This window comes from Giraffa tippelskirchi, chromosome 1 (genome assembly GCF_054371585.1).
Source record: "Giraffa tippelskirchi isolate mGirTip1 chromosome 1, T2T-mGirTip1v1.2.pri, whole genome shotgun sequence".
Taxonomy (NCBI): Eukaryota; Metazoa; Chordata; class Mammalia; order Artiodactyla; family Giraffidae; genus Giraffa; species Giraffa tippelskirchi.
Window position 1 is genome coordinate 119907931 of NC_137275.1, and position 23667 is coordinate 119931597.

General features: G+C 53.4%; 2 protein-coding genes across 2 annotated transcripts in view; both read left to right on the plus strand.

Moving 5' to 3' along the window:
* The window catches only part of LOC145507295 (huntingtin-like), a 31467-nt gene extending 29802 nt beyond the window's left edge, over positions 1–1665 (plus strand). The window contains exon 14 of the mRNA XM_081493586.1: positions 1637–1665. The gene's annotated coding sequence lies outside the window, so the exon portion shown is untranslated. The remainder of the gene's footprint in view (positions 1–1636) is intronic.
* Positions 58–22124, plus strand: LOC145507286 (liprin-alpha-1-like). The gene is made up of 11 exons (XM_081493520.1): positions 58–396; positions 1599–1700; positions 2172–2312; positions 2902–3048; positions 9555–9638; positions 12372–12485; positions 13720–13782; positions 14720–14799; positions 17005–17140; positions 19758–19981; positions 21786–22124. Exons 1-11 carry the CDS (start codon positions 280–282, stop codon positions 22102–22104), a joined length of 1527 nt encoding a protein of 508 aa, XP_081349646.1. The 5' UTR covers positions 58–279; the 3' UTR covers positions 22105–22124.
* The last annotated feature ends 1543 nt before the right edge of the window (positions 22125–23667 follow it).

The window sequence follows — 23667 nt, forward strand, 5'->3', positions numbered from 1 at the left end:
GACTCAGTGGGTTCCAGGTTCCGGGCTCCAGGGAGACGTGCTGGAGGCAGAGCCTTCGTGCCATTTCTTCTTGAGACACCGGTGCTGGTGGACATAGTGTGAGAGCAGTGGTCATAGTGTGAGAGCTGTGTGTGTGAGAGCGGGGTGTGAGAGTGGGGTGGTTGTAGTGTGAATAGCGGTGGTCATTGTGTGAGATCGGTGGTGATAGCTCAGGTGCTGAGGCATCTGATTGTGAATCAGCAGTTGCCCCCTAGTGAGGGGCTGCCCCCATCCGCGAGGATGGGTCGCAGAAAGACCCGCCTTTGGGGGCTTTTCCAGTGCTGCAAGCCCAAGGCAAAGGCCAAGGGGAGGAAGAACTTGGCCTCGGCCCAAGTCCTGGAAGCAGAGTGGCCTGAGGTGAGAGCAGCCGGGGTCTGGGCCCATTAGATTGGCCCTCAGCCGGCAAAGCGTTGGCTTTGTGTTTGATTTTGTTAGCACGGTTGTGGGCCTTGCCGGCCAGGGCGTTTGGCCTTAGTGGGCAGGATGGACCCCAGCAGGTGGACCTTGTAAGAGGTTGTGCAGGTGCTGCGTGGAGGATGGGCGGGGGCCCCACAAGAAGGGCAACACTGGCTGGAGGAGTCACTGGGGCACGTGGACTGAGCTATGGAGTCAGTCCTTGAAGCAGAAAGGCGAAGCCCCTTATTATCTCCCCTCTTCCAAAGAAGGGATATACTGGCTGGAGGAGTCTCTGGGGCCTGTGGATCGAGCTAGAGAGTCAGTCCTTGAAGCAGAAATGCTAAGCCCCTTAACGTCTCCCATCTTACAAAGCACAGACGAGTGGGTCCAGTATTTTAATGACTGGTACCTACTGCTTTACGTGTATAACATACACCCTCATAGCTTCACATGTCTACTACATGCTTCTCACAAGAGTTGGGCACTGTTCTGGGTGCTGAATACTCAGTATGTAGTAGGGGGTACATAGCCCAGGATTTTTGTATTTCTGCAAAGAAAAACAGAAGAATGAAAGACTCCGTGTGGTTTAGTTTGAGCAAGTTCAGCACGTGGACGGCCCCGTGTGCACGCAAATTGTGGTAAAATACATATAACGTGAATTTAACATTTTAACCAGTTTATTGAATGAGTGGGTGACTTCAGTGGAGTCAGGCTAACGGATGGCCTTGGGGTGCCATCAGCCTTTTTTCCAGAGGAACACTCCAAAGCCTGGTGGCCTTGTAGACCTTACCTTTGTTCTTCACTCTCCCCAGTGGTTCCAGGTCACTTGTCTGGGTGTCATTTAAGAATCTCTTTATCCACTTTGTTGTTAGGATTTGTGTTTAGGAAAGTTTCTCAGACGTCCCTGGGTCTTGAGAAGGCAGGCTTGGATTCCGGGTTCTCCCCTGCCGCGTGCCTGCCAGGTCGAGGTGGAGGCTGCAGGCCGGTCTGAGTTGTGGTGGTCTGTGTGGTCTGGGGGTCAAGGGGACCCCCTCTTCTCTGGAGGGACAAGGAGATCCTTTGTGTGGAGCCTGGAGAGACTTGACAGGGTCAATGTTCAGCGGCTCGCTCTCTTTTTAATTTGTGTTTGCATTTAGTTACTTACTCATTTCACTGTCTTCTAGGAGTTTATAGAACTTACTAAAGAACTAAATGTATGCAGGCAGCAGCTGCTTGAACGAGAAGAAGAAATTGCTGAGCTGAAAGCGGAAAGGAGCAACACCAGGGTCAGTAGGGGGATTCTCACGTGTTGCCATTTGCCCCGCGGGGGTCACCACTGGGCTCTGTGTTGCTGTCTTTAAACTCGGTGTGGTTTTCAAGTCATTTTTCACATCTTCCCACTGAGCAGACCAAGGGGGATCAGTTCGGGGTTCTCATACCTTGCTTCAAATTTATGATGAGAGCTAATGTAATTTTAGTACGTTTGAGGGGAGAATTCTCTTAACTTACATTTTTGTCCATGCTCCACTTTGTGTGGGATCTTAGTTCCCCGACCAGGGATTAAAACCTATGTCCCCTGCCGAAGTGCGGAGTCTTAACTACTGGGCCACTGGGGAAGTCCACTCTAACTTGAGACTGAACTGGCAGGATTCCGACTTGCCTTAGCGTGGTTTCAGCTTTAGCGTGTGGCTGAGAGGAGTTATTGGCCCTGAGTTCAAGAATGAGGTTGACGGCGCTCCTTTGGCCCCACCCTGCAGCTGCTGCTGGAGCACCTGGAGCGCCTGGTTTCCCGGTACGTGCCGTCCCTCCGCACGTCCCCAGCCGGCATGACCAGCGAGGTGGAGGTGCTCAGGGCACTGAAGTCACTCTTCGAGCACCACAAGGCCCTGGGCGAGAAGGTACCAGCCACCCGGCCGTCCTGGATTTGTACACTTGCTGCCTTGTTAGGTGGATGATGCACGTATTTATGTAACTAGTTGACTTTTGAGCTTCTTGAATTTTTGTAAATACATTTTTTCTGTACGAAGTCAGAGTTTTATATGGTTAAAAAGCGTTGCCTGCGTACGTGCTCAGTCATGTCCGAGTCCTTGTGACCCTGTGGACTGTAGCCCACCACACTCCTGACTCCTGAGGTCCTGACTTCATGCCAGATACCTTTCCTCCTGGAATTCTTGCAATAACAGGGTAGTTTAGTATACTTGTTGTTTGCTGTTTGGGTTTATTATATAGAAAAGAAGCTTGATAAACCGAGTGGCCAGACAGAACGTTAAGACAGATGGGTGCCAGTCGTGGCAAATGTGACATTTGAAGTAGGCACGTTTCTGCTCAAGTCTGAGAAAAGGGCCCTGTCTAGGAGTTTAATTTTGAGGATGCCAACTTTATGTGTGATTTGAGACTTAGGATTTAGTCCAAATGTTTTACTCTTAAGTGTATTGGAGTGTTGTGTGATAATGACTTACCTTTTCTACTCTGCAATGCCCGCTATAGGCCATGGCCCAGAACACGGACATGGAGGCGAGAATCACTACCCTTGAGAAACGCTACCTCGCCACACAGCGTGAAGCCACCTCTGTGCACGACCTCAGTGATAAAGTTGAAAATGAAATCGCAAATAAGGATTCTATGCATCGACAGGTAATGGCTTTTACTGAACTGTGTCTGACTTTTATAGTAGTGAATTCCTGAGGGAGGAAGGAAGGTAAAGACCTTTTCATGTGACTCCCACGTTGGAAATCAAGTCCCAGTGTAAAGCTCTTATGCCCCTAAAATACTGCGTTCAAAAGTGTGGATGTACATCATGGTAAAAAAGCGGTACTGGAAGGAAATCCATTTTTTAAAAATTGGGGGTGACTGCAACTTACAGGTTTGAATTATTTGGGATTTGGTGTAACCATTTTGTGGAATTCCACTCCTGACTCTTTAGTTTTACTTGAACGTGAATCTGTTGGCTTGTTAGCGTTTTTCCTAAAAGAGCAGAGTTCAGTTCAGTCGCTCAGTCGTGTCCAACTCTCTGCGACCCCATGAACTGCAACACGCCAGGCCTCTGTCCATCACCAACTCCCGGAGTCTGCCCAAACCCATGTTCATCGAGTCGGTGATGCCATCCAACCATCTCATCCTCTGTCGTCCCCTTCTCCTCCCGCCCCCAATCCTACCCAGCATTAGGGTCTTTTCCAATGAGTCAACCCTTCGCATGAGGTGGCCAAAGTATTGGAGTTTCAGCTTCAACATCAGACCTTCCAATGAACACCCAGGATTGATCTCTTTTAGGATGGACTGATTGGAGCTCCTTGCAGTCCAAGGGACTCTCAAGAGTCTTCTCCAACACCACAGTTCAAAAGCATCAATTCTGTGGCGCTCAGCTTTCTTCACCGTCCAACTCTCACATCCATATATGACCACTGGAAAAACCATAGCCTTGACTAGACGGACTTTTGTTGGCAAAGTAATGTCTCTGCTTTTAAACATGCTATCTAGGTTGGCCATAACCTTCCTTCCAAGGAGTAAGCGTCTTTTAATTTCATGGCTGCAGTCACCATCAGCAGTGATTCTGGAGCCCAAAACAGTAGAGTCTGACACTGTTTCCACTGTTTCCCCATCTATTTCCCATGGAGTGATGGGACCAGATGCCATGATCTTAGTTTTCTGAACGTTGAGCTTTAAGCCAATTTTTTCACTCTCCTTCACCTTCATCCAGAGGCTCTTTAGTTCTTCTTCACTTTCTGCCATAAGGGTGATGTCATCCGCATATCTGAGATTATTGATATTTCTCCCGGCAATCTTGATTCCAGCTTGTGTTTCTTCCAGCCCAGCGTTTCTCATGATGTACTCTGCATATAAGTTAAATAAGCAGGGTGACAATATACAGCCTTGACGTACTCCTTTTCCTATTTGGAACCAGTCTGTTGTTCCATGTCCAGTTCTAACTGTTGCTTCCTGACCTGCATACAGGTTTCTCAAGAGACAGGTCAGGTGGTCTGGTATTCCCATCTCTTTCAGAATTTTCCACAGTTTATTGTGATCCACACAGTCAAAGGCTTTGGCATAGTCAATAAAGCAGAAATAGATGTTTTTCTGGAACTCTCTTGCTTTTTCGATGATCCAGCGGATATTGGCAATTTGATCTCTGGTTCCTCTGCCTTTTCTAAAACCAGCTTGAACATCTGGAAGTTCACAGTTCACGTATTGCTGAAGCCTGGCTTGGAGAATTTTGAGCATTACTTTACTAGCATGTGAGATGAGTACAATTGTGCGGTAGTTCGAGCATTCTTTGGCATTGCCTTTCTTTGGTATTGGAAGGAAAACTGACCTTTTCCAGTCCTGTGGCCACTGCTGAGTTTTCCAAATTTGCTGGCATATCGAGTGCAGCACTTTCACAGCATCACCTTTGAGGATTTGAAATAGCTCAACTGGAATTCCATCACCTCCACTAGCTTTGTTCGTAGTGATGCTTTCTAAGGCCCACTTGACTTCACATTCCAGGATGTCTGGCTCTAGGTGAGTGATCACACCACCGTGATTATCTGGGTCGTGAAGATCTTTTTTGTACAGTTCTTCTGTGTATTCTTGCCACCTCTTCTTAATATCTTCTGCTTCTGTTAGGTCCATACCATTTCTGTCCTTTATTGAGCCTATCTTTGCATGAAATGTTCCTTTGGTATCTCTAATTTTCTTGAAGAGGTCTCTAGCCTTTCCCAATCTGTTGTTTTCCTCTACTTGTTTGCATTGATCGCTGAGGAAGGCTTTCTTATCTCTCTTTGCTATTCTTTGGAACTCTGCATTCAGATGAGAATATCTTTCCTTTTCTCCTTTGCTTTTCGCTTCTCTTCTCTTCCCAGCTATCTGTAAGGCCTCCTCAGACAGCCGTTTTGCTTTTTTGCATTTCTTTTCCATGGGGATTTTCTTGATCCCTGTCTCCTGTACAGTGTCACGAACCTCTGTCCATAGTTCATCAGGCACTCTGTCTATCAGGTCTAGTCCCTTAAATCTGTTTGTCACTTCCACTGTATAGTCATAAGGGATTTGATCTAGGTCATACCTGAATGGTCTAGTGGTTTTCCCTACTTTCTTCAATTTAAGTCTGAATTTGGCAATAAGCAGTTCATGATCTGAGCCACAGTCTGCTCCTGGTCTTGTTTTTGCTGACTGTATAGAGCTTCTCCATCTTTGGCTGCAAAGAATATAATCAATCTGATTTCGGTGTTGACCATCTGGTGATGTCCACGTGTAGAGTCTTCTCTTGTGTTGTTGGAATAGGGTGTTTGCTATCACCAGTGCGTTCTCGTGGCAAAACTCGATTAGCCTTTGCCCTGCTTCATTCTGTACTCCAAGGCCAAACTTGCCTGTTACGCCAGGTGTTTCTTGACTTCCTACTTTTGCATTCCAGTCCCCTATAATGAAAAGGACATCTTTTTGGGGTGTTAGTTCTAGAAGGTCTTGTAGGTCTTCATAGAACCGTTCAACTTCAGCTTCTTCGGCGTTACTGGTCGGGGCATAGACTTGGATTACCGTGATATTGAATGGTTTGCCTTGGAAACGAACAGAGATCATTCTGTCTTTTTTGAGATTGCATCCAAGTACTGCATTTCGGACTCGTTTGTTGACCATGATGGCTACTCCATTTCTTCTACGGGATTCTTGCCCACAGTAGTAGATATAATGGTCATCTGAGTTAAATTCACCCATTCCAGTCCATCTTAGTTCGCTGATTCCTAGAATGTCAACGTTCACTCTTGCCATCTCCTGTTTGACCACTTCCAGTTTGCCTTGATTCATGGACCTAACATTCCAGGTTCCTATGCAATATTGCTCTTTACAGCATTGGACTTTGCGTCTATCACCAGTCACATCCACAGTTGGGTATCGTTTTTGCTTTGGCTCCATCCCATCATTCTTTCTGGAGTTATTTCTCCACTGATCTCCATTAGCATATTGGGCACCTGCTGACCTGGGGAGTTCATCTTTCAGGGTCCTATCCTTTTGCCTTTTCATACTGTTCATGGGGTTCTCAAGGCAAGAATACTGAAGTGGTTTGCCATGCCCTTCTCCAGTGGACCACAATCTGTCAGACCTCTCCACCATGACCCATCTGTCTTGGGTGGCCCCACACGGCATGGCTTAGTTTCATTGAGATAGACAAGGCTGTGGTCCGTGTGATCAGATTAGCTAGTTTTCTGTAGTTTTAGTTTTAGTGTGTCTGCCCTGTGATGCCCTCTCGCAACACTTACCGTCTTATTTGGGTTTCTCTTACCTTGGGCCTTGGGTAATTCCTCTTGCCGCCACCACCTCCGCCGCCGGCCCCAGCTCCCGGCCTGTTCTAGCCCCTGTCGGCCGCCGCCCCCGGCCCCCGGCCCGCGGCCCGGCCTAGCCCCTGTCGGCCGCCGCCCCCGGCCCCCGGCCCGGCCTAGCCCCTTTCGGCGGCCGCCGCCGCCCCCGGTCCCCGGGCCCCGGCCCGGCCTAGGCCCTCTCGGCCGCCGCCCCCAGCCCCCGGGCCCCGACCCGGCCTAGGCCCTGTTGGCCGCCGGCCCCGGCCCCCGGCCCGGCCTAGCCCCTGTCGGCCGCCGCCCCCGGCTCCCGGCCCGGCCTAGCCCCTGTCGGCCGCCGCCCCCGGGCCCCGGCTCGGCCTAGGCCCTCTCGGCCGCCGCCCCCAGCCCCCGGGCCCCGACCCGGCCTAGCCCCTCTCGGCCACCGCCCCCGGCCCCTGGCCCCCGGACCCCGGCCCGGCCTAGCCCCTCTCGGCCGCCGCCCCCAGCCCCCGGGCCCCGACCCGGCCTAGCCCCTGTCGGCCGCCGCCCCCGGCCCCCGGCCCGGCCTAGACCCTGTCGGCCGCCGCCCCCGGGCCCCGGCCCGGCCTAGGCCGTCTCGGCCACCGCCCCCGGCCCCTGGCCCCCGGACCCCGGCCCGGCCTAGCCCCTCTCGGCCACCGCCCCCGGCCCCTGGCCCCCGGACCCCGGCCCGGCCTAGCCCCTCTCGGCCGCCGTCCCCAGCCCCCGGCCCCCGGCCCGGCCTAGCCCGTGTCGGCCGCCGCCCCCGGCCCGTCCTAGCCCCTCTTGGCCGCCGCCCCCAGCCCCCGGGCCCCGACCCGGCTTAGCCCCTGTCGGCCGCCGTCCACAGCCCTCGGGCCCCGACCCAGCCTAGCCCCTCTCGGCCACCGCCCCCGGACCCCGGACCCCGGACCCCGGCCCGGCCTAGCCCCTCTCGCCCCCCGGCCCCCGGCCCGGCCTAGCCCGTGTCGGCCGCCGCCCCCGGCCCGTCCTAGCCCCTCTTGGCCGCCGCCCCCAGCCCCCGGGCCCCGACCCGGCCTAGGCCCTGTTGGCCGCCGGCCCCGGCCTCCGGCCCGGCCTAGCCCCTGTCGGCCGCCGCCCCCGGGCCCCGGCCGGGCCTAGGCCCTCTCGGCCGCCGCCCCCAGCCCCCGGCCCCCGGCCCGGCCTAGCCCCTGTCGGCCGCCGCCCCCGGCTCCCGGCCCGGCCTAGCCCCTCTCGGCCGCCGCCCCCAGCCCCCGGGCCCCGACCCGGCTTAGCAACCCTGTTGGCCGCCGCCCCTGGCCCCCGGCCCCCGGCCCGCGGCCCGGCCTAGCCCCTGTCGGCCGCCGCTCCCGGCCCGGCCTAGCCCCTCTCGGCCGCCGCCCTGGCCCCCGGCCCGGCCTAGCCCCTGTCGGTTGCCGCCCCCAGCTCCCGGCCCCCGGCCCCCGGCCCCCGGCCCCCAGCCCGGCCCGGCCTAGCTCCTCTTGGCCACGCTTCTGCGCTCGTTTGTGGACTGAGCAGCATGGGCAGGGGCACGGAGGGACAGCACAGGAACAGGAGCCAGTAAGCCTCAGCAAACCACAGCAAGTACAAACCCTAATCAGCAGCAGGGAACTTCACGGCAGCCTGTTGTGAACTGGGGTCACTGTGACAAAAGGCAGGGTTAGAGCTCCAGTCTGATTAGGGTTTGTACTTGCTGTGGTTTGCTGAGGCTTACTGGCTCCTGTTCCTGCGCTGTCCCTCCGTGCCCCTGCCCATGCTGCTCAGTCCACAAACGAGCGCAGACGCGGGGGTCGTGCTGCCCGTCCGAGATGGGAGTGCTCCCTGAGTGTCAGACAATCCCCGCTTGTGTGTCATCCATACGTTCATTTCCCTCCAGTTTTGTCCTGTGTTGTGTGTGTCCCCAGGACACTTCAGCTCCGAGTCACTGCTGCTCAGAGTTCAGTCAGCAACTCAAATCCTAGCAGGATAGAGACCTAGAAAAATCCCATTCTCGTTGAAGAGATGGCTTAAATAGCTCTGCAGTGAACACAGCTTTAAGTCTTTATTCATACACTTGCTGAAGACGTCAGAGCGGGGCATGTGCAGACCAGGGGCCCCACTCCCAGCTCGCCGTCCCCGGAAGCCGGAGGGTGAGAGGCCGCGTCCCGGAGATGTGGCGCTGCTGGGGGCATTGTCCCCACAGCCAGCCAGCCAGCCACCCCGTCCTTCTGGCAGGAAAGGCGTGGCCCTGCGCTGCCGGCGGGCACTGTCTGGGCACGGAGAAGCGGGCTGGGCCTGTTGTGGCGCGGCTGTGGGAGCGTTGCCCGGAGCTCAGTGAGCGGCAGAGGGGCCGGCCGGTCGCGGGAAGCCGGCGGTGGGGCTGCTGGCAAACCCCCCAGAGCAGGGTCACTAACAGGCGCAAGGGGAGCGCCCTTCTGCCTGTGATCTTCCTCTCAAGGCTGGCTTCTTCTCTCCGCTGGCATCTGTGCTGTCGTAGTCTGACCTTTTGTCTTCCAGAAGCTCTGCCATAAGGAGGCTAAACTGTTGGAACTTACCTTCCAGCTTAGGAAGGCAGAACGCATGCCCTCATGCGTCCCGTGCTTGCCGCTGCCTGCTGCCCACGCTGGCTCGCCACAGGCAGTCTGAGGAGGGGGCACAGCGGCCGCGGTTGTGGGGCCCGGGGTGGGGGGGGCGCACGTCTCCTCTCACGAGCCGGTCACCAGCACCCTGCGTCACCCACGTGTCACACGTGAAGCTGTGCAGGCTGCGTGAGCCGGCGTGCGGGCGTGTCCCCCGCGAACCCGGGGCCAGTGGTCCACCCAGAGCATGGCCCGCTTGCCGCCCCTGTGGTCACAGCCCGCATGTCGTCAGGACAGTGTTGTTGCGAGCGTTACTGACGCTGTTCTTGGCCGACAGGCGGAGGAGGGATACGGCAACATCGAGGAGAGGCTGCGCCAGATGGAGGCCCAACTGGAGGAGAAGGACAAGGAGCTGCAGCCGGTGCGTGTGCTGACGGGGAGGCCGCGTCTGGGCCGGACATGCGGCTTGGGCGGGGGCCGGCGCTGCCGTTCTCCGCTGCTCCCGTCTCTGCCGCGGAGTGTGTGCGTGTGTGGCCCGTCTGCTGATCCGGGCACCCACCTCCTCGAGAGCAAGGCCAGAGGTGGTCGCCCATAGGCGGTGGGCAGGGGCCAGGGCGTCCCCACGTTCAAGGAGGCTGCTTGTTGCTCTGACCAGCCAGTCCGGCGAGCTGCTCGGGATACAGGTGGACCTCCCGACTGCCCCGCAAACAAAGCTGAGGGTGCCAGCCCGGGGCTCATGAAACTGAAGGCATGGCGCCCAGATGTGGAGCTGCTTGCCTCAGACGTGGCGCTGAAGTCCCATATGCCAAACTGCTGGTCCAGACAGGGTGTGTGTGTAGGATGGCTGCTCCTAGGCAGGAGGAGAACCGTAGTTGTGCTGGGACAGAAGGCGCATCAGGAAAGGGCGATGGTGGAGGCTCGCATGAGCGAGTCGTGAGGGAGGTTTCCGAGAAGGGTTGTCCACACGGCGATACAGACCATCTAGGAAATGGAGTGGGGATCCCAGGTCCAGCCTCAGGGGTCAGTACGGTCCCCACCATACCAGTGTTCTTGGGCCTGGACTGCAGAGCCTCACACGCGGGCTCCCAGGGGGCAGTGGTTCTGACTCCCATCAGGAGACCCGCAGTGAGGCGCTCTCCCCGCCTCGGCAGAGAGCTCAGTGTCTCCCGATCAGGGGTGTACTTCCTTACTTTCAGAACTGCTGCTCAGAGGCTGTTGAGATTGGGATGCTGTTTATGACTAAGCCAATTCAAAGTCAACTTTTGTTTTGCTTTAAAAATATTTGAATGCCGATGCCTTATTGTGGAAGTTGTGACAGGTTTTATTTCCGTGGGCTCAAAAATCACTGCAGCCATGAGATTCAAAAAAAATGCTTGCTCCCTGGAAAACGATGACAAACCTAGACAGCATATTAAAAAGCAGAGACGTCACTTTGCCGACAAGGGTCCATGGAGTCAAAGCTATCGTTTTTCCAGTAGTCACGTATGGATGTGAGAGTTGGACCACGAAGAAGGCTGAACACTGAAGAATTGATGCTTTCGAATTGTGTTGCTGGAGAAGACTCTGTTTTAACAGACAATATTTAACAGAAAAGAACCTGTTTTTTAAGTTTTTACGATGGAAAATTTCAAACATGCACAAACGTGGATGCAGTAGGATAATAAATACCCATGACCCGTCAATCAGCCTCAGCAATTTCTAACACAGGGCCAGTCTCAAATATATCATTCTTGTGTCTTCTCTGCATTTTTTTTTATACAGTAGGTCCTAAAACAGCTTTCTAAACCGTGAAATTGATGCTCATTTTATAAAACACAGATTTGCCAACTTTGTTATTACATTTAAAAATTGCTTGAGGTAATTATTTCCAGTGTTTTCATATGAATTTTCAAATTGGTAAAGACCCTGATGCTGGGAAAGATTGAAGGCAGGAAGAGAGTGGATGACAGAGGATGAGATGGTTGGATGGCATCACCCACTCAGTGGACATGAGTTTGAGCAAGTTCTGGGAGTTGGTGATGGACAGGGAAGCCTGGCATGCTGCAGTCCGTGGGATCGCACAGTCAGACATGACTGAGCAAGTGGACTGAATTGAATATGAATTATCATTGGAAGCAAAGCTATGACCAAGCTAGACAGCATATTAAAAAGCAGAGACATTACGTTGCCATCAAAGGAACACCTAGTTAAAGCTATGGTTTTTGCCGTAGTCATGTATGGACGTGAGAGTTGGACCGTAGAGAAGACTGAGCGTCAAAGAATCGATGCTTTTGAACTGAGGTGTTGGAGAAGACTCTTGAGAGTCCCCTGGACTTCACTGAGATCAAACCAGTCAATCCTAAAGGAAATCAGTCCTGAATATTCATTGGAAGGACTGATGCTGAAGCTGAAGCTTCCATACTTTGGCCACCTGATGCAAAGAACTGACTCATTGGAAAAGACACTGATGCTGGGAAAGATCGAAGGCAGGAGGAGTAGGTGCGACAGAGGACGAGATGGTTGGATGGCATCACTCACTCGATGGATGTGAGTTTGAGCAACTTCTGGGAGATAGTGAAGGACAGGGAAGCCTAGCGTGCTGCAGTCCGTGGACTCACAAAGAGTCAGACACAACTGAGCCGCTGAAGAGCAGCAATCATTACAAAGAAGGCAAGTGATGTTGCATATAAAGAAAAATTAGTGAAAGTCTATCTCCACTGACTTTTTTCCCAAAATGAATTTTCTCACCTTTTACTTTACCAATTGAATTCATTTGACCCCCTTAATCCAGACTCAAGCTTCTGTTTATGTACTGAGAAATTCCTTCACCTACGTGTGTGTAAGCCGATCGCCTTTAAAGTCTCCTTGTTTCTGAGTGTAAATGTGCTTGCCTTCGGAGCCCCTTCGACAGGAAATGGCTAGTGACACTAAGGTCCCCCAGGTGCTGTGCCGAAGAGAAGCGTTGGGAGTGACCTTTGACAAGTGAAGTCCCAGCCTCCCTCTGCACCTGCCCGTCTGCTCTGGTGATGCTCAAGAGCCCACCAGGGGTGGCCGTGGGAGGGGTCCGCCTCGGGAACCGGGGCATAGGCCGCTCACGTCGCGGCTCCCCAGTGCTTTTAAAAGAACGACCGTAGTTGCTCTTGCAGTTTATGAGTTTTTGTGTTTCCTGTTTTAGGTGAGGCAGAGAGAAAACATGCATGAAGAACATACTGAGGATAAGGTTCTGTCCGGATCAGATGAGAGGCTTCAGCTTCATCTGAAGGAGAGAATGGCGGCTCCGGAGGATAAGGTGAGCCAGCCCCACGGCCTCTTTACAAAGAGGCGCATCTGGCCTGGCCCGGCCCAGTCTGTGTGTGCGGGGGGGGATCTCCAGGACAGGAGTCGGAAAACTGTTCCCATAGAGGGCCCCAGAGTGAGTGTCTTTCATGGTTACGAATAATTGAGTAGCAGCATTTCATGCTAGTCAATAAGCGTGACAGCTTCCACAGGCAGTGTGTACAGGAACAGACCTAGATGTGTGCCCACAACCCTTAGAGAAAGCATCAGGGAGCTGGATCCACCGACGGCCCCGGTGTTGCCAGCCACCGTGTGAGAACTTTCTTCTATATCCACCCTCACCCCTTCGTTTCTTTCTTAGAAGTTGATTTCTGTGGCTTTGCTGGCAGTCCAGTGGCTGAGAGCCTGCCTTGCAAGGTCAGGGATGCAGGTTCGATCCCTGGTTGGGGAGCTAAGATCCCACGTGCCAGGCGGCAGTCTCGTCAAAGGAGTCCTGCGTGATGCAGCTAAGGCCCGACGCAGCCAAATCAAGAAGTTTAGTTCGGGATCTTTTATATAATGTGATAGAAAAGAATGAAGCAAGTAAACGCAAGCTTTCTCATATGCCAGCTCCAGCCTCCTCTCGTTTCATTTGCTTTGGAAAGTGTCTGAGAAGCTCCATCAGAGCAGCTCGGTGGGCAACAGTCGGGTTCAGTCTTGGTGAAAACCTGTCCCAGCTGCACCAGTGCCCTAAAGACAAGGCCCAGAACCTTCCCCGAGGTCGGCGCTTGGGCGACGCTTGTCTGAGAGGGACCCATGGTCACTACAAGTGCTACGGCACGTTTTTCCCCCACAAAACCCAAGGTGACACACACCTCACCAGAGACCACACAGGGCTCCCCTCACGTCACCCTGACCTGTGGGCTGGGCCTGAGGTGGGGAGAGTTTTGTCTCAGGTTTGAATTTGGCATATGTACCCTGCGCCTGTTTCCTGAGTGACCACTGAACTGCAAGAGCTGAAAGCAAGTATAAAGCAGTTTCACTTAGCCCAGGGACCTGGTGTCCTTGTATCTCGAAGATCAGTCGGGGAAGCAGGAGATTGTCTGTGTACAAGTGAGCGTTAAAAGTTGTCATCCGGCCTCGTGCCAGCACTTCACTCTGCCGCTCCTCCCGAGGTGCTTTTCGCTTTCAGACGGAAGAGGAGCCCTCCGCAGTCCACGCGATGTCTGTGACTATTGACTCTAAAGCACTGTGTGTGTCTTTTTCAGAATTCTTTCCAACGGAGTGTTGAAAACGCGATAAAGGAATTAGAAGAAATGCAAAACTACCAGGTACTTAAATCTCTAAATCCTTCAGAAATGTGTTAAGAGCTGAATTGAGCTGGGTTCATTGTTACAGTTACTACAGATGCTTAGTGGAAGTCGAGTTACCTTTTCCTCCTGGCCAGTCTACTGCTGTAACACGTATAGCATTTCTGGTTTTGAACATTGAATGTGTTTGCATTATAGGTGGATTTAGAGTGTGTGGCCGTTGTGTGTGGTTCAGAATTCTGAGTAGTCCTTTCTGGGTTCACCCGAAAGCTGAGACAAAGCGTGAGCCTTTCCCGTGGACAGTGCTGTCCGTCAGAAAGATAATACGAGCCACACACACAGTCTAAACTTTCCTAAAAACGAACGAGCTACTTCAATACTTTTTTCACCGCGAGTCTTGAAATCTGTGTGATTTCCACATCGAGCTTTGCACCGGCCTGTGTCTCGTCCTCAGTGGCTGCACGAGGTGATTGACTGCCGTGGCCGACAGCACAGAGCTGCCAGGTTGAGTCGAGTGACTCGGAAACTTGGCCCGTTTGACTTGTTTTACCCCGTGAGGAAGTGAAGTGGGGTGTAGAGGAATGAATGTGAGCTCCATGGAAACACTTTAAAGCAGTGAGAGGAGCGAGGGCAATAGAGTGAGTCCTGTCCCCCCGACCCGAGCCCCCGCCCCAAGTCCAGCTTCTCTCTACAGCCTTCATTGTTGTTCATGGCTTGCCATGATACCTCCAGAAGCTTTTCTACACCTGAGATGTAACTTCTAATTCATTATGGTTTATAAGGGTTACTATTGTTCTGAGTGTTTACATTTGCTCTGGGACGCTTAGAGTACATTTCCTCAGAATTAAAATGTTCGGAGTTGATAACGACTAACGTAACCTGTTACGCACATTTTGGTGCAAGTCATTTTACATCCGGAAAGCAAGCGGTGCAGGCTGTGTCATTTGCTCTCTCGTAGGACCAGCTGATTAAAAACCTGGAAACCCTGAGAGCCGAAGTGGACCAGATGATCCTGGGAGGGGCTCCCCTCCACCACGGGTAGGGCCCTCCCCTGGGCAGCTCCCCTCAGCACTGTCGAATGTGACAAGGGCCTGTCTGGTGTGTGGACAGTATGACTGGGTGTCGCTCATGGTCGCACCTCAAGGAGCCTGTAGCTTCGTGGCCAGCGAGAGGGAAGAGACAAGCATCGTTCCTCAGGGTCGAACTTGGTACCGGGGAGAGTGGTGGTCACAGTATTGACAAAACTCAAAACCACAGGCGGAGGTTTGGAAGTAGGGGGCGGCCCAGTTGATATATGGGTGTATTCATTTGAGGGACCTGACAGACTGTGACACTGATGTTTCTTTAAAGTCGCAGAAGGTTAATGACCTGTAGTCTTTTCTACGTGAATGGAGACTGAGACGTGACTTGGCCATTGGCTGCGGTGGGAGGAATCACCTGGCTTGTGAATGAGGCAAGCAGATTACTGAGCATCCTGATTTTTTCTTCCTCGTTGTTGTAGCGGCAGTAATTGTTATTAAGTATTTAAATGTTTCTTTGGCTTCTGCATGGAAAATGGTCACAAGTAAGAGAGAAACTTGAGCAAAGGTTATTGAAGTGCTTAACTGGTGACATTCATTCATATGTAGGAAATCGACTGCTGCTTGAATCCCGATTTAGGAGACAGTCTGGAGCCCACACGCATATTTCTGTGTTTGGGTGCTTAGGGGATCCTCGCGGTCCAGGGCCCCTGCCCAGCCTTCTTCTAGAGTAAGGGGATGTCATTTGAGACAAAGGCAGAGCCAGAAAGGCTGGTGCAAGGGAGGGGTGTGTCCAGGAGGCAGCTCTCAAGGGCTCATGCAGGGACTTGGCAGCACAGGGGGGCCTTGGAACAGGGCTTGCGGGCAGTGTGGACTGGGTAGGGGGCACTATGCTGGCTCAGGAGGGAGGGAGTGGGGACAGAAAAGCTGGCTCACAGTCAGGGCAGGCTCGGCGTATTTGGCAGGACCTCCCAGTGGAAATGGTCACCTTGTCTCTGAGACCTTCTCCCAGAGGAAAGAGCCTCGGGTGAAGAGGGAGAGAGAGATGGAGGCTGCACTCCACGAGGGGACTGGGAGGTGATGGTTGGGGGGCGACACACCCAGAGACCTTTGTGGCCTTCAGAGGACCCTCGAGTGTCCGCAGTCCACAGCGGGACTGTGTCGTACCTCCCACCCAGTTCCCAAGTGTGGTCTGGCCCCGGGCCCTTGGGTAGAAGTCGAGCAGAGAAAGGAGTGTTTCCCTCAGGAGGTGGGGGAGCCGGGAGGGAAGACAGGTGTGGCTCGGGGAGAGTCCAGATTTCCATCTCAGCGCAGCACAGTTTTCCTCGCAAAACTGTTGAGCAGAGCAGCGTGTGAACCCGAGCAGGCTGACCGGTGGTTGGCCTGGCCGCTCTGCAGACGTATGGGGTGTCCTGTCCTCGGAGGAGGGCTCTGTCTCCCGGGTTTAGGGACTCCTGCAGGTGAAGGCGCCACCCTCTTCCCAGAGACAAGACTGAGCAGACCCCGGGCGGTCCTGCAGTGCAGGCGGCTCACAGTCAAAGCGGGGCCGCACCGCCTCTCAGCAGGCCCCTCCTGAGTGAGCTCCTGGCACCAGCAGGCCCAAGTCTTAGTGCTCAGGGCCTGAGCATCTGTGCTGGGCCTTGTTCCGCCCAGAGTCTGGTGACATGCTCATCTCTGCTTTTGATGGGAGACACCAGTGCGGCTCAGCTCGGAGCTGTGGGTCTCAGGGCTTTCTGCTGCTGGTTGTCTGAGGCACCTTTAGAAGCGCTGAGAGCGGTGCAGAAAATGTTCCAGGTAGACGGGTGATTGTGATCCACGGACATGACGCGGGAGAGGGAGGTCAGAGCAGGCGCGGGCCGGAGGGGAGGTGCGGGTGCCAAGGAGAAAGCAGAGAAGGTGCAGGCCCCGCCCTAGGACCTGAGGGTGGGCTCCGAGGGGACCACGGACGCCCCAGCCCCAGACAGCTGATCCCGTCCTAGTCAGCTCCACACCCTCGCGTCAGCACTGCCTTCCCCCCATATGGGAGTTTTGCAGATGGTGGGCTGAGCCCTGAGTGGTTGCGGGGCAGCAGGTGGCCTGTTCCTGTTGGAGCCAGGAGGGCAGTGCCCTCCCGGGGGCCCTTTTCTCTGAAATGGCCGATTTTCCAAATTGACAGGCTCTGGCTTGACTGACAGAGTGAACTCTCGTTCCTTCTAACAGCGCTCTTGTCTCCCGTGTGTTTCAGCCAACCCCACTTGGACAGCGCCCTGGACTTCAGGTTCCCTGTGGCGGATGGGCCGGCAGACTCCTCCGGCAGCGGGGCGGTGCTGCGGTGCCCCCAGAAAGGCCGGCTGGCCGCGCTGCGTGACGAGCCGTCCAAGGCAAGGACCCCCCCGCCCCCTGCCCGTCCCTGGTGGGCACCTTGTGAGGCACCTGCACCCTCACACTGCGGTCCTGAGATGGGTTTGGAACAAAGCGTTGATAGATCGCTTTATGTCTTCCCATTTTCCTTTTTCTGGCTAAGAGTTTACTTTGAAGACATGCTTTTTTTTTTCTTAAAAGAACCAATTCTGATAACTTGTGGCCTACTGCGAGGCCCAGCATGGTACTAATTAGCACAGTTTTGAAATCGTCCTACGAGTAACTGGATACACATATCCATCATCTTATAGTGAGAAGAATTCTCATTGGAAGTTTAAGTGCCTTTATCTTTTTGCCTCATTCATGGCATGAATTTTTTCATACATGTCTGTGTTTGAGCTTCCATATTCAGTGAGCAGCTAGTTGGGGCCAGACATCGTCAGAAGAAGGACTCCAGCAGTGAATTAAAACCCGTGTGCATTCTTGATCCACTGCGACGTAAGGAATCACTGCAAAGCTTAGTGACGTCCCAGTGAGCAGGTCACAGAGCACCGTTTCTGTGCATTGTTGCAGGTGGGCCTGGTTCAGGGCCTCCTGAGGGCACAGACATGGGAAGGCCCCCCAGGGCTGGATGGCAGGCTTTCAGACTCACCTGGCTGGTAGGGAGAGGCCCAGGTCCCTGCTGTGTGGACCTCTTCATGGCCTGGCTTTCCTCAGAACACCCTCTGAGAGCGAGAGCGCGGGATGTAGCCCGGGGCCTTTTGCGCCCCGGTCTCGGAAGCCGCAGACCTTCAGTTCTGTTTGCGAGAGTGAGCTGCGAAGTCCTGCCTCGCTCGGGCTGAGCAGGAGTTGCCCCCCTCTGCCTCTTGAAGGGAAGAGGATGGAAGAATTTGTGGACCCATTTTTAAACCCACGCAGCCTGTCGGACAGTAATGAGCAGGGAAAGGAGACCAGAGTGCCTGAGTTGTCTGAGGAGGGGGGACGATCGTGTGTGAACAGGGTGGCCAGCGAGGTGACACCAGGAGGGTGACCTTGAACAGAGACCCGGAGGATGGAAGAGAAGTAGCCACTCGGAGATAGATAAAAGGGTCTTGTCAAGAAGCTAGGATAACGGAGAGAGAGGGCCGCATCAGGGAGGACCCCGGACTCAGGCCTGAGCAGCTCGAGGCCGGAGCCTGTTTCCTGAGGTGAGGAGGGCACTGGGGTGGGGAGCTGAGAGCCGACCTCAGCCCTGTTCAAGTGGACGAGCCCGTCAGATGTCCAGGGGACGTGTCAGGTCAGCAGCTGAGTGTTCCGGCCTGGATCCGGGAGAGGACTCAGGGTCGTGGGCATACAGATGGCATTTAAAGGCACGAGCACGGTAAAGTCACCAGGCATATGCTGGTGGAGAGAGATGGGGTACAAGAGTAGAGCCGTGGGGTGCCCCACATTCCAAGGTTGAGAAGGGGCACGAGGGACTGAGGAATAACCCCAGAGAGGGAGGGGCCTGGAGCCCAGGGAGAGACATGCTGCGGGGGCAAGGAGGGGAGGGGGCTTGATAACATGGGTTCCTTGTCGCCCCCGGGGAACTGCCCTGCGGGGTGGGGCACACCACCTGCTTGCAGAGAGCTGGAGACTGGGTGGGGCAGGGGACAGTAGAGGCCGCTCCCAGGGAGCTTTCAGAGACCTGCAGTGGGTGCTGCAGGGAGCCCTGGAGGAGGAATCTGCTGGTTCCCATTGTGTGATTTTAAGGTGAGAAAAGGGAGAGGACGTGCTGACCGGGCTGATGGGGGTGAACCCATAGGCAGCTGGTTCACTGGAGCGGAGCAGCAATGATGGCAGGAGGTGCTGGAGCCAGCGAAGGGGGTGGCCCAGCCCTGGGGAGGGATTGTGACGAAGAGAGAGGGCGAGGGCACAGACAACGGGGGATAGGGAGCCGTCGAACCAGCCCCTGAAGGCTGCCCCTCGGTTGCTTTGAGGTCATGTCTGGGAAAAGAAGGCAGGACCTGGGTTGAGAGTGGGGCAGGGGGGAGATTTGCAGAGAGAAGGGTGTGAGGTGTGAGAGTGGAAGAGCGGCATGGGGCCCAGCAGGCACTCTCCCGGGCATCTGTGATGACAGCCGCCCCTGCGGTGTGAGGGGCCGTCCCCCAGAACAGCCCAAGTGCCTGTGTCCCGAGAGGAGAGCCGCGGGTGGCTGGCCCTCCCGTCCCCTGGCTGCCCCTGCTCACTCCTGTCTGAGGTGTTCAGACCAGCCTGGAAAACGGAGGGCTGGGAACCTGCGAGGACTGCACTCCTCGGTGAACTAGTACAAGTGATGATGGCTGAGGTGGACCCAGCGGCTGCGGAGCTGAAGGATTTTTTTTTTCTTTTCCTTCAGCCTGGCTGAAGAAAGCATGGATGTATTTTTTTTAATTTTTGGTTTTTGTCTCTGACTCCATCAGCCCACCCTTACGAAAAACCTCACAGGATTGCCTTCCGTCCATGCTAAGACCTGAATGTCACCAGGCCATCTAGGAACTGGATTCTCCTCCTGCCCGTTTCTTCAGTGCTGCTCGCTGAATAGATGGCAGTGTCTCATAAGCATGGCCCGTTTATCCAAAGTCAGGGCTTCCATGTAAAATCGTGGTCACTGATGAGACGTGGTCCTCTCGTGCCCAGGTGCAGACCCCGAAGAAACAGGACTGCGAGCGCGCCAAGGAAGCCAGCGTGCCGGCCAGCGTGGCCCAGGCGTTCGAGAGTGACGTGGACGTGTCTGACGGCGAGGGCGACAGGGCCACCCTCTTCAGCTCGGCGGCTCTGCTGTCGCCCAGCGGGCAGGGCGATGCCGAGACTCTGACTGCGATGCTTCAGGAGCAGCTGGACGGCATCAGCGAAGAGATCCGGTGGGTGCGCCCGAGCCCAGCTTCCTGGAAACTTGGTTTCTCTGAGGAGCTGTTCTCCTTAGACAAGTCTGAGTGTTCCCTAGTAAGAAAACTGACTTCAGGTCTGCTTCAAGAATTTTCAGTTCCGAGATCACCCTTGATTATAGAGCTCAGTCAGCCAGGGCGTTCTGTCCACAGTGTGGTGTCAGCACTCTGTGGGGAGGCGCCGTGGGCTGTTCCCCTCTCAGCTCTGAGCCCCAAGGTGGGTGAGGTGCCAAGGCGGTGTCCCCCTGTGGCCCGTGCACCCTCCGGCACCGAGGGTTCGCCCTCCTGTGTCCTTCGGAGCCGCCCACATTCTGGTGAAAAGCCACCTAGAACAGAAAAGCTGGGGTTTTGGGGTTGGCAAATTCCCACTCAGATCTGCATTTTCCTTTTAAAGTTAATACAGTGTGAAGATCGGCTTGTTGTAAGTAAGACAGTGGTCCAAGGACATGTGTTTGAGTTTTTCTCATCTCATCAGTATATTGAAGATGTTTTCCTTAGACACCGTCTTGGCAGTTATAACAATTTACAAGACGGGCTAGAATCCAAAGGCCGGCCTCGTGGTGAACAGGGGGCCTTGGGTCTGGGTGCAGCCGGGTGGCTGGGGGCCCCGAGATCTGCCTGGTACCACACCCGCACAGCCGTGCCTCCTGTCCCGAGTCCACGTTCAGAGTTGGTCGCAGGCCGGTGACTCTGCACAGGACCTGGCAGAGCCGCTGCTCAGATTGTTCTTGTCACGTCAGCCCAGGCCGAGGTGCCTGTTCCTGTCGGCCGAGCACGGGGGACCCGGGGGAAAGGCGGGGGTGACGGCCAACCAGCAAACGCAGGTGGTGCCGCCTGCACTTCTGACGCCGTAGACAGACTGCTCTGTGGGCCAGCTTTGAGCACAGACAGCTCAGAAAGATTGTCTTTCCCCGTCCCCGCAGGTAATCTGGAACGGTTATATATTAATATTTTTATTTTTACAGCACGTTGTCAGGTAAAGGTGATTTTTCCTTATGCCACAAGTTAACTTGATGTAAATGGCAAATGCTGTCCATCAACTTGTTATCAATGGTGAAAAACTTCCAGTATGTATAAGCAGAAGTGAAACTGGAGAGGTTACGACCTGTAAGAATCTTGTAGTTAAATTTGAAAATCATTTTATTTGCATAATCGAGTATTTAAACTGCTATATAAAATCATCCACGACACATTAGGGGAGAAAAGCAGTAACCATGAATTATAGGTTAATGCAGCACATTGACATGAATCCAGAAACTCACACAAAGCTGGTGGAGAACTGCATCAAGTGATGCGTTTGTATGTATAGAACCTTAAAAAAAAAAAAATCAACTCAGCACTTCATCTGGTCTGGAGACTTGTGTTTAGAAACTCCAGCTTGTTCGTGAATTGCTGTTTGATTATACAGAGTTCCTGATTCCCAGTGGAAAAGACTTGAGGCACTGCCGTGCATCTCTGCCCTGAGAGCAGGGAAGGTGAAGGTTGTCAACTTCAGGTATCTCCTCACAGGGAGAGAGGCGCCACCCAGGCCCCGTCAGAATGTTAGAGTAAATCAGTCAAATCAAACGTGAATGATCAGGGGCCACTTTGTAAGACTCAATGATAATTATTCTAAGTTTGAGACTGTTGAAAAGAGGGAAAGTCCTACCTTTTTGCTGAGATGTTAGTTGAGCAACTGTTCCTGGAATTTGCTAATCGTGACACAATGCAAGCCCAAATTTGTTGTCCAGACACGTTCCTCTGCTGACAAAGGCAGGTGAAGAGTTTTATTCTATTTTAGGTTGATCCAAGAAGAGAAGGAGAACACGGAGCAGCGGGTCGAGGAGATTGAGAGCAGAGTGTGCAGGGGGAGCTTAGGCAACCTTCGTCGTCGTAAATCTGTGAGCTCCCTCAACCTGTGTCCCACCTCCTCGCTTGCCGACTCCTGCCCGCCCAGCAGTGGGCGCTCCAAGCCCCAAAGGAGGCTGCACAGCCCGGAGCAAGAGGTGGACAAGCTGGACATCAAGACTCTGGCCTCCCTGCTGCGTCCCTCCCCAAGCACACTGGTTTTGTTTTGTTTTTGTTTGTTTTTTGTTTTTTTCTCTTTTTACCCAGAATAAAATCAGATACATTTGCTACACTCAGAGGTCTAAGATTTTTAAAACTGGCTAGTCTTTAATCATTCTATAATCACACGGCGACAAATGAGTCTTGATATTTGGACCACCGGCTTAGCCACATCATCATGAACTCAGCCAGAGCCTGCCTCTGTAACGTTGGGCCTGGCCTGTGCTGGGTACAGCAGCTGCAGGGAAGTTTCTGTTCTCAGGGAGCAGACAGCTTCGTGAAAGTAACCATAGGCAGGTCTTATGGTGTGTGAAAACCGTGCAGCACATTTTCCATTGGGGATGCCTGGCTGCAGGGTGCAGGGCATGCGGTGGGAACAAAACCAAGAAGCTAAACTGGTCTGCTTGCTGCTGGACCTGGCCGCACGCTCAGGCCAGCTCTGCGTGTGAAACCAGGTTAAAAGCCCAGGGCCCCAGGGAAGAAGTTGGGCTTCCTCACTCTTCCGAGTCTAAAAATGGGATGACGACCTAGGGCTTTTGGTGACAGAGTGTGCGGCTCTAAAGCACATGTTCCAGCTTTCTTGCGTGTTTAGCTTAGGTTTTGTGAGTGCATTGCTGTTTACCCCATGAAATCATGTCTGCAACACTCTGCTTTGTAACTGCACTTGTACTATCACTTTTTTTTGTTACCACCCGTTTCATTGTAGCTGCATTGTTAGTTAGCATATAATTAAATTAACGGTGAATCATTTTAGCTGCAGATGAAGTGGTAACTCGTCCATTTTGTGGTCTCTTGACACACTGTTTTTATAATTTGCATCACTGGCTAATTAGTTGGTATTTAAAATTCTTTGAAATTTCTCTGTGGTTTCATGTTTGATTTCTTTCCGAGTATTTGTAAAAGAACAGTTCTGTATATTTTTTCCTTGTTGTTGGAGCTCTCTGACGGTGTGTCTGCTTTCATCATTGGTTTTGATTTCCTGTCTCATACTGTTGTCTGCTTAGTCGTCGTCAGTCCAGACCCCAGCCTCCCATCCCCCCACCCGGAGGCTGTAGTTTACCCATCCGTCTCCCCTCCCTCGCCCTCCCACTTGCTCTGGTCATAGCAGTGCTGTGGTCCACAGCGTGTGTCCCTTTTCGTCGGGTTTGTGCTTTGTCTTCATGTCTCATTAAATGATGTTCTTCCCCCACAGCAGGAAGTTTGAATTATTGTATCACTATGCAGTTACAAGCAGAATGTAGATGGATAGTACACTACGTAACGTGTGATTCATAAATGAGATTATGCTTACCTAAAGAAATGATCCTCTAAGTGTAGAATTAATGGACTTTTGACACAATATCCTTTCTGTGTTGGTGCTTGTACTTAAGACTGTAAATCTCATCAGCTTTTGCACGGTTAATGTCTCTACTAGACTCTTTTAAAATGTATCTTCTATGGTTCATAAAATGTAAAGACTCCACCTGCTATTATTCTAGCTTTCATTCTTATATATTTTCACAGGGTACCTGCTTTAATGAATTTATTTTGAGAAGTTTGAAATCAGATTCTATGTAAAGATATTACATTAACGTCCAATAGGTGGTTAGATTTGTTCAGTGTTAAAAAAGGTATTA